General features: G+C 49.8%; 1 protein-coding gene across 1 annotated transcript; it reads right to left on the reverse strand.

Moving 5' to 3' along the window:
* Nucleotides 1-822: 822 nt before the first annotated feature.
* On the reverse strand, nt 823-15,411 carry ARRDC4 (arrestin domain containing 4). The gene is made up of 8 exons (XM_054713406.1): nt 14,882-15,411; nt 9,461-9,527; nt 8,905-9,052; nt 6,020-6,122; nt 4,176-4,432; nt 3,029-3,191; nt 1,572-1,726; nt 823-1,018 (listed from the first exon to the last, which is right to left on the reverse strand). Exons 1-8 carry the CDS (start codon nt 15,168-15,170, stop codon nt 962-964), a joined length of 1,239 nt encoding a protein of 412 aa, XP_054569381.1. The 5' UTR covers nt 15,171-15,411; the 3' UTR covers nt 823-961.
* Nucleotides 15,412-15,642: the final 231 nt, after the last annotated feature.

Here is a 15,642-nt window from a genome sequence, read left to right on the forward strand (position 1 = left end):
CACGCTCAAGGGGCCCAAGAGCCGCGTGTGGCTCGCGAGCCGCAGTTTGCCGATCACAGATCTAGACCCTCCAAAAACTTGTCAGCCTGAGGTTTCAAACCAGTCTGATCACCCCCTAGAGGTAGGTTAGGAAAAGACCTTTTTTTTCTCTTTCTGGAGTAGTTATCCAGGCATTCTAAGGATGCAACATGCCCCCCACCCCCACCCCCACCCCCTTCTCTTTCTGACATGCTCCTATAAATAAGACGTGAGAAAAAGCAAACACATATCTGGTCCAGGTACTGAAAGAGGGTGAAAACCCCAGCCTTCCACAGATGGGTTCCGTGTGGAAATTCATCTTTCCCCTCGGAACTGACGGGCTTGGGAGGGACTCTTGCTGTGGTTCATCCTATTCCACCGCCCACTTACAAACCACATCGCCCACCAGCCCCCAGGAGAGTGAGGGCCAAATCGCCTCATCGGGACCTCCTGGGACCCTGATCTCAGGAAAGGTCTTTCCTGGACTTGAGTCCTAGGGGGTCGGGGAGAAATCGGGCGACCCCTGGCTCCCGGGGCCTGCACATCCCTGTGCTGCCACCTTCTCCAAAATCAAGTGCCCTCCCAGCACGCCCATGGAGCTTGGAAGCTCGGGATCCCTTTGTTCCGCTCTGGGCTCCCTCTGAGAGGCGCGCTGCCCCGGTCACGCACGTCCCTGGCCCCTTCGCTTACTGGGTCCCCATCGGGACTCCCGTTACATGCTGCGGCTTCCCAAGGTCACCCCCTCTTCCACGGGGGACACTCGGCCCTGCCATCAGCTCGGGCAACAGTCCCGTCGGGCCCTGGAAAAGTTCACGTAGTTTTTAATTCCTTGGTGTTGACCTATTTATGTTCTTAAGCGAATCGTCCCTCCCGAAGTCCCCGAAGAGGCGGGGGAGAGAGCCAGCGTCCTCTGGTGCGGGTCACAGTGGTTTCTGAGGTGCGTTCAGAGAATGAAGGAGACCGGCTGGGCCTCTCCTACGCGACTGGGATGCGGATCGACCTGCAAGAGAGAGCAGCCCGGTTACTCCTTGGCGACGACTCCGGGACCCGTTTCTAAGGACGCGATTGCGAGGATCCCCAAGTCCCGGGAGGCGCTTTGATGCTCTGTGGTCCTCGGCCTCGTCCCACGCGGTAACCATGGTAACGGGGCACAAGGAAAGTGCTCCATTGGAGAAGGTGGCCAATGACACAGTGCTCATCTCTCGTCACCGTAAAAGCAAAACAAAACAGAAATTTGCCCTGACCGGTTTGGCTCAGTGGATAGAGCGTCGGCCTGTGGACTGAAGGGTCCCAGGTTCGATTCCGGTCAAGGGCATGTACCTTGGTTACTGGCACATCCCCAGTAGGGGGTGTGCAGGAGGCAGCTGATCGATGTTTCTAACTCTCTCTCCCTCTCCCTTCCTCTCTGTAAAAAATCAATAAAATATATTTTTTAAAATAAAAAAAAAAGAAACAAAACAAACCCCCCACAGAAACTTGTGTTAGCAACAGACAGAGGCTAACGCACAGACAGCACAACGCAGGGCGAATGGATCTGCTTTCGCTCTGTTTACCTCTGAATAAAGAGGTGGAGGCTGCAGCCGGAAGTCCTGGATGCAGGCGAAGGCGGGGCAGCGGGCCTCGCCCTCCCAGCTGGGCGGCCGCGGGTAAGGGGGGCCGTGCCTGGAGACTTCTTCCTCTGACACCACGTCCGTGTAATCTGGGGGAGCTGAAGCGGAAAGGGGGCGGGACTAAGACACCCGTGCAAAACCCAGTTCCACGAACCCCTCTGAACTCTCACCTGAACAAGAATTCTCTCTCAAGTTGACGCTAAAGCCGTGGTCGGCTTCACTCGGATCAGCAAGTTTTTATGCACATTGCACCAACAAGCAGTTAGGAGAGTCTGCTTGGATGAAACTATGGACATTGATGATACTCTATGCTTTTGAGGTATTATAATCTAGGCCAGTGGTTGGCAATCTCATTAGTCAACAGAGCCAAATATCAACAGCACAATGATTGAAATTTCTTTTGAGAGCCAAATTGTTTAAACTTAAACTTCTTCTAACACCACTTCTTCAAAATAGACTCGCCCAGGCCGTGGTATTTTGTGGAAGAGCCACACTCAAGGGGCCAAAGAGCCGCATGTGGCTCGTGAGCCGCAGTTTGCCGACCACGGGTCTAGGTTAAAAAAAAAAATCATTGAAATGTGGCTACAGCCTGGCTGGCGTGGCCCGGTGGTTGAGCGTCAACCTATGAACCAGGAGGGCACGGTTCAATTCCCCGTCAAGACACATGCCCAGGTTGTGGGCTCGATCCCGTGTGGGGTGTGCAGGAGGCAGCAGATCCATGGTTCTCTCTCATCATTGATGTTTCTCTCTCTCTCTCCCTCTCCCTTCCTCTCTGAAATCAATAAAGATATATTTAAAAACAAAAAAAGAAGTGTGGCTACAGAAAATACACCGAGTGGCCAGATTATTATGATCTCTGAACGCATAATAATCTGGCCACTCAGTGTACATCCTATATAATAAAAGGCTAATATGCAAATTGTCCCCTCGACCAGCAGGCAGGCCGGCCAACCGCCCATGTCCCCTCCCCCTGGCCAGGCTGGCGGGACCCCACCCATGCACGAATTCATGCACTGGGCCTCCAATATATATGTATACACACACACACACACACACACACACACACACACACATATACACGAGTGGCCAGATTATTATGCGTTCAGAGATCATAATAATCTGGCCACTCAGTGTATATGACACTGTACTTTGATGCTGACTACCTTTTGTTGCTTGCTTTTCTGTTCTACACCAGAATCAGGGAATGTAGACTTTATTCCCGGGCAAGCTAAACTCTCAGTGGCTTCTCGTAAAATGCCTGATGGGTTTAGTAAGAGGAAGGGAAAGCTTAGTTATGGTGGCAGCAGGAATTCCCATCTGAGCGCTCACTATGTTCCACGTCCTATTCGTAGGTACTTCGTGTGCCAAGCTTCCTTCTGCGAGAACCCCAAACCCTTTACCTTCGGGCTGTTCCGGCAGCGCCAGGGCCCACCAGCTCATGTCCACGCTGAACTGGCTGGCCATGCTGCAGTTCCTGCTGGCAAAGCCGTTGTACGGGACCGTCCCGATCACGAGGGGCAGCTCCAGCATCAGTTTCTTAGCACCAGGGATGTGAATATACACCTATTATCAAAAAAGAAAAGGGAAATGAAAGAGACAGAAAGGCACCAACAACCTCTTAGCTCAGTGGATAGAGCGTCGGCCTAGGGACTGAAGGGTTCTGAGTTCGATTCCGGTCAAGGGCACATGCCCGGGTTATGGGCTCGATCCCCAGTAGGGGGGGCGTGCAGGAGGCAGCCGATCAATGATTCTCATCATTGGTGTTTCTCTCTCTCTCCCTCTTTCTTCCTCTCTGAAATCAATAAAAGTATATTTAAAAAGAAAAGATGCCAAAACCGGTTTGGCTCAGTGGATAGAGCGTCGGCCTGGGGACTCAGGGTCCCAGGTTCGATTCCGGTCAAGGGCATGTACCTTGGTTGCGGGCACATCCCCAGTAGGAGGTGTGCAGGAGGCAGCTGATCAATGTTTCTCTCTCATCGATGTTTCTCACTCTCTATCCCTCTCCCTTCCTCTCTGTGGAAAATCGATAAAATATATTTTTTAAAAAAAGAAAAGAAAAGAAAAGGCACCAACAAAGTTAAACACTACAGAAATTGCTGGTTCATTTATTTTTTCATAGAAACGAATGCCTCTGTCGCCTGCCACCGCCCCATAATACAATTGTCCGTTGTCCAGACCCAATAAGAGGAAGGACAGACCGCAGGAGGAGTGCACAAATACAGTGCACACTCAGGGCCGGGGAACCGTGGCCTCAACACACTTCACTGCTGGTGAGCGTGGCTTACGTAATGACCATAGAAAAGGGAGCACGTGCCCTTCGGTACAACAAGCACCCACAATGCACCTGCATTCTTTCACGTCATTTAGTGAAATCCCGTAGGCGGATAGTTTTGCTCAAAAGCTAAGGCCGGTGCTCATCTGGCCCACAGCTGGGTGCAGTGCTGCCGACCCGAACTGACTGGGGATCGAGCGCGCACAGTCCCAGGACCGCGGCCCCGGCACCGCTCCATCCTGCACGCTGCTGGTTTTGCCAAGAGCTCTGCTTACCGCCAGGGAGTAGTCCACTCTGATGATGCAGCAGTCCAGGATGGACGGCGGGAGGGGCGGGATTTTCAGCATCTTCCCGTTCCACGTGTCGGTGCTCCCGGAAGCGATGTGGTTTCCTCGCACGTTGGCGACCATGTGCCGCACGGTCTTCGTCTTCCCGCCGGCCAAGTACGTCTGGGTTTGGAAAATGGCAGCTTTGGGAACAATCAGGCGGGAGGAGCAATTCTCTATTTCTGCATAGATTGGAATAGCTTCTCCTAAAATGGAAAAAACACACACACACCCAAACCTTCAGAGACTTGGCAGGAAGTTCTCCCCGCGGTGGAGGAGAGCTGTTACCCCTGAAAAGCTGGAAGCCCCGATGGAAAACTCATTGTAAACCTGAGTCGGAGGAATGAAAATTCCCTGCAGGCTGTGGTGGATGTTGTTTTATTATTGCACCAGAGGCCCGGTGCACGAATTTGTGCACGGGTTGCGGGGGGGGGGGGCGATCAGGGGCAGGGCCGGCGGGGGGATGGGGCCGTGGGCAGTTGGTTGGCTAGGCCCGCCCCCTGGTCGAACTCTCTGTCAAGGGTACAGTTTGCATATTAATTTTTATTATATAGGACTAGAGGCCTGATGCATGAAATTGGTGCAAGAGTAGGCCTTCCTTCCCCCAGGCTGCCGGCACCGGCTTCCTTCTAGCACCCGGAATCCGGGCTTCCCTCTGGCCTCTTGCAGGCATCTGGCACCCACCCAGGCTTCCCTCCCAGCCCCGGCTTCATCTGGAAGGTCGTCCAGTCTAATTAGCATATTATGCTTTTATTATTATAGATTATTCACTTTCTAATGTTGTGATATTAGGTTACCAGTTCTAAAGTGAGGCAAATGACTAATAACTTTAAAAATTAAGGTAAGACATACAAGTTAATGATTGAATGCCATATTAAGTACAAAAGCTCACTAACAAGCTCAGTGCCCACCCAATTAAAATCTTCCCCCCCCTCCCACCCCCCAAGAACCGAGCCTTGGTTTTTAAGGACTAGATGGTAAGGCACAAATAAAACAATGCACGGTGGGCAAGTTTTACATGCGCATGGTACGCCCACCATCCTACCTACCATCCCCCATTCGTTTCTGATAAGCCGGGACCCCGGGGTGGGGGCCAGATCCCTGGAACGGAATCGGGCCCTTCACAAATGGGAGTTCTGATATCAGCCGGGCTGTTAAGCTGGCCAGTGTTCCACATTCTAGCCCCGAATGTCTGTATTCCCAGCGTGGAATCAGAATGCCTAGCAGCCCTTTCACACAAGAGCTCTCCTCTGAGCAACACTGCCCTGGACGTTCTTTTACATGAAAACAGGATGCCAGTATTTACCCGCTTTTCCAGGTGTAAGAGTAACAGGACTGAAGTCAGGAATATCTGGCGTTTTATTGGAATCTACTTGTCCACTCAAAAATATTTAATATACATTATTTATTTATTTTTTAAAAAAATATATTTTTATTTATTTCAGAGAGGAAGGGAGAGGAAGAGAGAGGAAACATCCATGATGAGAGAGAATCATGGATCGGCTGCCTCTTGCACGCCCCCTACTGGGGATCGAGCCCAAAACCCAGGCATGTGCCCTTGACCAGGAATCGAACCGTGATCTCCTGGTTCATAGGTTGACGCTCAATCACTGAGCCACGCCGGCCGGGCTAAATATCAATTATTTACATTAAAAACAGCCATATTTATTATGCATGTTTTAAAATAGTGTCTACTTCAGAAATGACAAAACACACTATTTAAGATCACTTTAATTTTTAGCTAATAAAGTGAATGAATCTGCCAGGTGAACGTTCAAACACGTTGCGCTTACCGTTACAATATCCCTTCCTTTCGATTTTGGCACTCAGCGAGACCGGACCCGAGGTGAAGAACCAGCAGCCAACCATTTTCTCTTGAGTTTTCACTACGGGGCTCTTGGACATTTCAAAGAAGAAAACAGCTTTAATGAAACCAGTCCAGGAAATTCACAAAACTTAGAAAAGGATGATGTGATTCTTCATGACCGAGTTGTAAAGGAATGTCTTCCAAAGGGCAGATCAACCTTCCTGGTCTCCTGTGACATTTTAGGTGGAATACAGACCGAAACACGAAGCATTGAAAATCATGCCCTTTTTGGGAAAACGAAGGTGAATGTTCAGATTCGGATTAGGGTGGGGCCATCCTCGTCATTATGTTTCTGGGAAATGATACACCATCCCTTACAAAAGCAACCAGCACCTCTAGGGATCCCTATTAACATGTGAGAACTACTTTTTAAAAAATATATATATTTTATTGATTTTTTTTTTTACAGAGAGGAAGGGAGAGGGATAGAGAGCTAGAAACATCGATGAGAGAGAAACATCGATCAACCGCCTCCTGCACACCCCCCACTGGGGATGTGCCCGCAACTAAGGTACATGCCCTTGACCGGAATCGAACCCGGGACCCTTGAGTCCGCAGGCCGACGCTCTATCCACTGAGCCAAACCAGTGAGGGCAGAACTATTATTTTATTTTAAGACTTTATATGGAGATCAGGTCAAAGGAGAAATGGCAGAAAAATCAATAATCATCATGTTCTGTGTGTTTTGGCATTTAAACTGGGGAATAAGCCAATTGCCCTTTTCCGTCCCCACTTCCTTCCAAATGCATTATTAGGCAGACATTTCCAGGGTTTTTCACTTAGAATGGCTTTTGGTTTCTGTGCAATGGCAGGAAAACATACCCAGGGTTATGGATCCGAATGATTACTGAACACACCACCGCACTTTCCACTCCACAGGAGAAAGGAAATGATGCAGGACTCAAAAGGCTCGGGTTACAGGGTGCACAGATCACAAGTTCATTGTAAAGCCCAAAGTTACAATGTTCTTCTTCTTTGTTTATAGAAAGAATAGTAGCCCTGGCCGGTTTGGTTCAGTGGAGCATGGGCCTGCGGACTGAAGGGTCCCAGGTTCGATTCCGGCCAAGGGCACAAGCCTGGGTTGAGGGCTCCATTCCCAGTAGGAGGCAGCGAATCAATGATTCTCTCTCCCTCCCCCTTCCTCTCTGAAATCAATAAAAAATATATTAAAAAAAAAAAAGAAAGAGCCGGAACCGGTTTGGCTCAGTGGATAGAGCGTCGGCCTGCGGACTCAAGGGTCCCAGGTTCGATTCCGGTCAAGGGCATGTACCTTGGTTGTGGGCACATCCCCAGTAGGGGGTGTGCAAAAGGCAGCTGATCGATGTTTCTCTCTCATCGATGTTTCTAACTCTCTATCCCTCTCCCTCTCTGTAAAAAATCAATAAAATATATTAAAAAGAAAGAATAATAAAAGATAATAGTATTTTTTTTTTTGTGGCAAAAAAAAAAATCTCTTTAAATCATTTGCCACAATGGCCCCATAAATAGTTTACTTTCCAATTCGAAATAGTTTTTAAAAATACACGACACTTATCATTGTCAGTTTTCAAAGGTGTTAAGCCGGGGGTAAGCCATAGCTATAAACCGGATCGCTGGGTGCTGGTTAGTTTATGATTTGGGTCTGAAATGTACCAACAGGGCATATTTGTTAATATTTTCACAATCTAAAGGTGAACATTAGAGTAAATTCCATTCCATTTTCTTGCGGAAATAGAGTTAAACAACTCCTCTAACTCCTGGCTTTTTTCCCCCGTTATCTTTAAAAGCATTGGCTAAAAAAGAAACCTCCCATATTAAAATACATCTTTGTGACCAGTGTGTCATGATGAAAAGTTTAAATTACCCCAGTATGTTTTATGAAGTAAAAAAAAAAAAAAAAAATCATTCATTCATATTGAAATGAAGGACCATTCGGTCCCAGTAGCTATCATGAAAGTACGAGGTATAATTTTATATGATTTTGATAATGTGGGTTTAGATAAAAGAATCTCGCTCATTAGCCCCTCATCGCGGCCGTTCTGTTGTTACTTATAGTCTAATCTTTGTCCTTGGGCTACAGTATTTTGGGTGTTTATTAGAAGTTCAATGCTGTGATGTGGCCAAATCTGTCATAAGGAAATGATAAGTGAAAGGGTCCCCACACAGCTGCCTGCACTTACTTAATGTTAGAAAATGACACGCCGGATGGAAGGATGCATAGCATAATGGCCCGAGCCTCAATCACAGGCTGGGCATGATTAATACTCTTGCGTAATTACTGCTCCCCAACCTGCTATTATTGGAGGCTTGAGAATACCCCAGCCCCGTGCGTGTGGCGGCTCTGGTAGCAGTAACGCTCTCCGGGTCCGCGTTATTATAATATTATTACTAAGCCTTATTCATGCGTTCCCGCCTGCGTCATTGGTTAACACACGCGATTTGTAATTTGCTCAACCTGGGAGCACATGTGTAGGATGAATGCCTATGGGTTATGACCGTGGTCGGCAAACTCATTGGTCAACAGAGCCAAATACCAACAGGACAACGATTGACATTTCTTTGGAGAGCCACATTTTTTAAACTTAAACTTTTTCTAACGCCACTTCTTCAAAATAGACTCGCCCAGGCCGTGGTATTTTGTGGAAGAGCCACACTCAAGGGGCCAAAGAGCCGCAGGTGGCTTGCGAGCCGCGGTTTGCCGACCACGGGGTTACGAGATCGCATCGGGGAAGGGACAGGGCAGAGCAGCCCTAAGTGGCTCGGTGTGGATTCCGCCAGAGAGAGGAAGGAGGGAGAGAGGGCAGGGCCGGGAAGGAAGGAGGAAGGACTTACGAGTAAGGCTGGTGTGTTGACATCGATGTGACTGATCACCTGGAGTTCCCGCTTGACACTCTGGTCAGGTAGCTTGGGCCTTTCCAAAACCGCCCTCACGCAGTACTGAATGCGGCCGTACTTCCCGGTGAAGGAGGTTACCAACAGCCTGAGCGCCGCCAAAGAAATGAATGGCTAAGTTTACTGCTCAGGTAAACAAAACCAGAGCGGCGGGAGGAGGTGAATGGGGGGGAAAGGAGGACCTATGTAATACTTCCAGCAATAAAGATTAAAAAGACACGTTAAACACACACACACACACACACACACACACACACACACACCAGGCAAAGCTCTAAGCATGTTGGTTTGGTTAAAAGAAACATGAGTGAGAGCAGGGGCGGGCCCAGGCGTGCCCGGAGCCTGAGCAGGGCGGGGCTGTTTGGGGGCTCTTCGGGATAAGCAAGCGCACCCGAGAGTCGGAAGGTACTGGTACCCACACGTGTGGATGGACGGGGGACTGGGTGGACGGGGGGCAGGGAAGGGAATTTTAGAAAGTTACAGTTGTTCCACTTACTCAGATGGGAGTTGAAAGCTAAATGGGAATTCGTGTTTTCCAGGCTGTAACAGGAGGATGCCTTCACCTGAAAAAGAGCAGACGTTTTATTTTGACGAAGGTTAGTACGAGGTCAGGAAGTGTCACCGCCTAAGTCACATGTTTCTTAAAAAGGAGGTTTCCCTGGCTAGTACTCCACAAAGTTCATTGAACGGAGATTTCGAGAATTGAAATTTGAATCAGTTTGTACCAAGTTTCACCATGTATACAGCTTCTGTCTTCAAACAGACCATTACACAAGTACCAACCAGAAAGTGTGAGACCCCAGCGCTCCCATATGCATAAACGTGTGCACACACATGTATGTGTGTACACATAAACATTTGTATTCACACATATATGTATATACATAAACGTGCACACACACTTATGTGTATATACATAAACATTTGTATACATACATATGTATACACATAAACATGTACATACACTTATGTGTATGCACATAAACATTTGTATACATACATGTATATACATAAACATGTGTACACACATATGCGTATATACCTAAACATTTGTATGCACACATGTTTGTACATAAACATGTACGCACACTTATATGTGTATACATAAACATTTGTATGGATATCACCCACTCTTATATTAGCATGGGTATACCAACATCAGTACACTATTATGCTAACATCAGATACCAATATTAAATCTGACTGAAAATGAACTAATCAAAAAAGACATCTATCTATTTTGGGTATATCACAACAGTCAGGCTGTGTACTCCTTGGGCAGAGGCGGAAAGAGAGGAGAAAAATTAACGTCGACTATTATGCGTATTAAGTATAATACTACACAGCCAACAGGACCAGTTATTAAGCGAGAACTACGTATTGATTATATGCCAGGTCTGCTGATGAATGGGTGTCTTGGTGGTTAGTGTGGGATATTCTCAGAGAGGGGCTTTGCCACGCGCGGCCATGACCCCTTCCTCCTGCTCGGGGTCAGCCAGCCCCATTTTATTTCACGCCGAGGCTGAGCCCTGGTTGTGGGAAGGCCGAGATGCAAGGTGTGGACGGACCGCGCGAGGCCACAGGCCCTGCGGACGCTTGGATGAACGCGCAGGTTGCACGTTCAGGTTCAAGGCCAGCTCCACGCTGGCAGTGCTGGTCGGGGGCCCTCCAGGGAACCCTGTAAACGTTCCCTTCTTCCCACGCTCATAGGTTCAAGTTTACAATGAAATTCCCTCCAGGGTGGGGTGACTAGGACAAAGAAAGGGCCGCAGAGACTGGGAACGCTCTGTCTGAGCTGTGCCTGGCCACCTGATACGACAGCGTCCGTTCACTGAAAGCAGTGAAAAGGCAGGAATCGCTAGTGAGACGGGATAGTGTGTCACGGGAGTTCTAAGGCCTTAAACCAGCTCAGTGAACATTTCAACCTTGTGCTTTTAGAAAACAGGAACACCCACCATCCTGGCCCATTGTCTCCTGAATCGTCCCCAATTTTCCATGTGCGATATATTGGGGAAAATAAACAAAACATTTGCCATTTAAGGTCATTCAACTAAATCCACGGGGGGCGGGGGGGTCTTGGAGGCAAAGGGAACAGGTCACGGGGATGTGAGCCACGGTAAGTGACAGTGAGAGATGGAGTCCCGGGCCCAGGTGTGCCCTTGAGCCTGAGCAGCGAAGCCACGCCACTCACTGCGCAGCCAGCGAGGGAAGGCTCAGGGCAGGCCCCGGGCTCCTGAGAGCTGGGCTAGATTCTAATTTGTAGTCAATATATATTATTGATTATTGATTTCAGAGAGGAAGGGAGAAGGAGAGAGAGAAACATCAATGATGAGAGAGAATCAATGATCGGCTGCCTCCTGCACGCCCCCTACCGGGGATCGAGCCCGCAACCTGGGCATGTGCCCTTGACCAGAATTGAACCCGGGACCCTTTAGTCCCCAGGCCGACGCTCTAGCCACTGAGCCACACCAGCTAGGGCTGAACAGGCCAACTTAAAGTACTGTAAAATGTTTAAAATGGTGGGTTTCATTTGAGGTCAAAGTTGATAGTGCTCAGATGGCAGGCAGTTGGCTATAAGGATGAATAACTTCAATCCTCAAACAGGGCCTTGGTAGTGACCTCGGAGTGCTGGGGCCTGAGGGGCCGGGGACTGGCACCCTGAGGGCCACACCCATGGCATGTTGGGGTTGGCATGGAGATGAGTGTGGGGGGGGGGCGCTCAGATGAAGGGAACGCAGGAAGCAGGGCATGATAGACGTGTGGGGGAAGTGGTCCAGGATTTCAAAAGAGGGTAAGAGGGAGATGCAGTTCCCTCTTCAAGACAAAACTAACCAACATAGGAACTGTCAGTGGTGAGAGCATCGGCCTGCAGACTGAAAGGTCCCGGGTTCGATTCCGGTCAAGGGCACATGTCCGGGTTGTGGGTTCAGTCCCCAGTAAGGGGGCGTGCAGGAGGCAGCTGATCAATGATTCTCATCATTGATGTTTCTCTCTCTCTCTCTCTCTCTCCCTCTCCTGTCCTCTCTGAAATCGACAGAAATATATATATATTTTTTAAAGGAATCTTTAAAAGAGTCATGTAATCACCTCAAAACACAAACAGGAAGAACAATTGAGAAAGGTGATAAATGTGTGGGTGACAGTATTTGGACTCCAATATTTGTCTTCGTTCTCTTTCTCTTTCTCTTTCTCATTTATTTGTTTAGGATTTAAAAGTTTCCCAGGCTGACTCACGCGTCCTTTCCCATATGTCACGGGGAGATGTTCCATTTGCTAATGGTCTTACAGCCAAAGCCAAACTGAGGCACCGCTGAGCTGTGGGAGCTAGAAGCCCTTCAGGGTTAGAGGGGGGCTCAGGAAGGATGAGGGGTGCGCACAAGGTCACCCTGCCGGTGGGTGACCAAGAACTGAAACCAACTCTCCGGCCGGTCTGGTCTCTTGACCACAATTTCGCAATAATATTCTGAAGAAAATCAGTCGCCATGAAAATAAGTAGTTGGGTTAGAGATGAGCAATGCCCAAGAATGAGCTGAGGAGGTTTTCTGAAAATAGATCCCTTCCCCAAACTCTCAATATTTCTGAAAATCTGTTCGGATGATTGCAATCCGTTATGCTTTGGAATTAAGTGACCCTGAGGATCTGTGACCGTGCAAAGTTGTTGACTTCTTCCAGGCGTCTTCCAGATCCAGGAGTGACCTCTTTTTCTTTCCGTATGAAAGCCACTAAAACTAAGATTGTTTTTAAAGTAGCACATATTTTTGCCAATGTTTGTTAGGATGCATTCTGAAAACAAGCGAGCCCAGTTGTTTAGATTTGGACATTCCATCCCATCAGAATGAAAACACACAATTTGACTTGTGAATCATAATGTTATTTGTTAGGCCAGATTTTAGCAAAGTATTTTTTTAAATTTTTTTTTGCTAGGTAGGTCTAACTGCTGTTAATCTTACATCTGTTTACTCAGTCGTCATGGGCCCAGACACAGAGTCCAAAGTCCTTGACAAAAACAACTCACTTCTCTCTCCACGGCCCTTTCAGCCATTCTGAGAATCTGTGGTCTTACCTTTGGGGGAGGCTGGTGGGAGCTGACTGCCCCCGGAAACCACATTCATGATGAACGGGCACAAAGGCAGGTAACAGCTGTCACCTAACACACTGCTCTTGGTCATTCAAAAGAGAGCTTCGGCCTTAGCCCATGTGGCTCAGTGGATAGAGCGTCGGCCTGCAGACTGAAGGGTCCCGGGTTCGATTCCGGTCAAGGGCACATGCCCAGGTTGTGGGCTCGATCCCTAGTAGGGGGTGTGCAGGAGGCAGCCGATCAATGACTGTCATCATTGATGTTTCTATCTCTTTCTCCCTCTCCCTTCCTCTCTGAAATTAATAAAAAGAAATTTAAAAACAAACAAACAAAAACATAACCAAAGAGAGATTTGGTTCCAGATATGTTTTTCCTCACTACAATTGTGGGGATCACTCCATTCTTACACACCTTTAGGATTTACCTGTGGGCAGTCTACTTTAACATAGTAGGACAAGGCAAAACTGCACATTCTGTTGATTCTGTATAAGACATAGCAAGGGTCAAGCAAAAATACAGTGCAACTTACTCTTGGTGGGGGAGAGGGGACTTGTACCATTATTTAATAGCTAAAAGCTGAAGCTCATGAAGCAGAAAATAAAAGATAGCTTCTACCAGCTACAAGAAGACTAAGACTCAATGTTCCTAGTAATTTCACGATTGAAGGAAATCAGTGATTGCATGTAACGCTAATGGTACAGCCATATAGTGGGTTCCCACATGGAGACTCCTGGAAAAGCCTAGACCCGTGGTTGGCAAACGGCGGCTCGCGAGCCACATGCGGCTCTTTGGCCCCTTGAGTGTGGCTCTTCCACAAAATACCACGGCCTGGGCGAGTCTATTTTGAAGAAGTGGCGTTCGAAGAAGTTTAAGTTTAAAACATGTGGCTCTCAAAAGAAATTTCAGTCGTTGTCCTGTTGATAGTTGGCTCTGTGGACTCATGAGTTTGCCGACCACTGGCCTAGACTATTAAACTGGACTTCACCAGAGTGGAAAGGAAGGGTGATCTTGCCTCCAGAGGATTTTTTTAAAAAAATATATTTTTATTGATTTCAGAGAGGAAGGGGGAGGGAGAGAGAGATAGAAACATCAATGATGAGAGAGACTCATTGATCGGCTGCCTCCTGCACGTCCCCTACTGGGGATCCAGCCCACAACCCATGCATGTGCCCTTGACCGGAATCGAACCCGCGACCCTTCAGTCCGCAGGCTGACGCTCTATCCACTGAGCCAAACCAGCTAGGGCCCTCCAGAGACTCTTACCATGTCCAGACCCTAATGTCTCTAACGGATGGGGTGGGCGGCGTGAAAAGGGAACAAAAGCAGCAAAAATAATAAAGAAAAAGCATGAAAGGTAGAGGCAGAACTCAAGTAGGATGGCCAAGAAACACTTTCTTTGAACTAGGACCCCGCCAGACAGGTTTTGCTAATTCACCATGAACCAGCACCCAGATTCAGGACTGGCAGAAGGGGAGGCCCATAAAACACGGGGCAACAGGGCCTGGCAACTCAGGGTTGCGACCTCCCTTTCTCAGGCCAGAAGGGACAAGACCTGGAGTCCCCAGACGCTGGGTTCCTGACAGTGCATCACAGGTTTCCATGGCAACCGGTTCACTCCCAGAGAGCGCTCCTAGAAGGTCTGGGATGCCAGGTAGAGGGATGCACCCACCTCGCAGGATCTCCCCGGTGCTGTGAGGTGGGGGTGGGGGTGGGTGGGTGCAGGCATTGTTACCTGCGAGTGACCGGCAAGGGCGAACCCCCCCCCCCCCCCCCCGGCGCGCCCCCTCCCAAGCGTCCCTGCTGTCACCCGGACCTCGGGGCTGTCCCCGCGGTGCTCACCAGCCGGGGCCTCGCGCAGGTTCAGGCGCACGTTCAGGTATTCCACCTCCGAGGCGGCGGCCGGGGCTGCGGAGCCAGCGCTGGGGCCCCAGGCGGCGGTGGCGCGGCCGAGGGCCTCCAGGCGCAGCGCGCTCAGGGCCACGGGCTCGGCCGCCTCCAGCAGCACACGCCCCGCCACCGTCTCGCCGCTCGCGTAGCAGCCCTTGCCCTCGTCCTGGAACACCAGACCCAGGCTCTTGACGCGACCCTCGGAGCCCAGGGCCGCTGCCGACCCCGCTTCACCGCCCATCCCGCCGAAGAGATCGGCAGCGCCCGGGATCCGGGGCCGGGAGCCGAGCGGCGCCGCTGTCACGGGCGCCAGCCGCACACGGAGGGCCGCCGCAGTGGCCGCGGTGCGATGGCCCGTGGAGCCCTGGCGCGCCGTGGTGGGGCCTGTCACTTTAACAAACCCCGCTGGGACTGGAAACCGGCCGGGACTGCCCGCCCCCGGCGCGCGCCCATAGGTCGGCGGCGAACCCCGCCTGGTGCCGATTGGTTGGAAGTGGCTACTGAGTCATTTCATTGGCGCCCCACGCGGTGGCCGGCGCAGGTTAGGCAGTGCGTGATCGGCCCGTAGTGACCTATCGGGATACGCAGCTGTGCACGTGCACAGGCCGCTTATTGGCTGGGGCGAGGCACAGCCCCGGGGCACTGACCAATAGGGAGGTGGTGCGCCCATGTGGACAGATAGTGAGAAACAATATTCGGGAGGGAGGGGGGCG

Source organism: Eptesicus fuscus, chromosome 25 (genome assembly GCF_027574615.1).
Source record: "Eptesicus fuscus isolate TK198812 chromosome 25, DD_ASM_mEF_20220401, whole genome shotgun sequence".
In the NCBI taxonomy this organism is placed as follows: domain Eukaryota; kingdom Metazoa; phylum Chordata; class Mammalia; order Chiroptera; family Vespertilionidae; genus Eptesicus; species Eptesicus fuscus.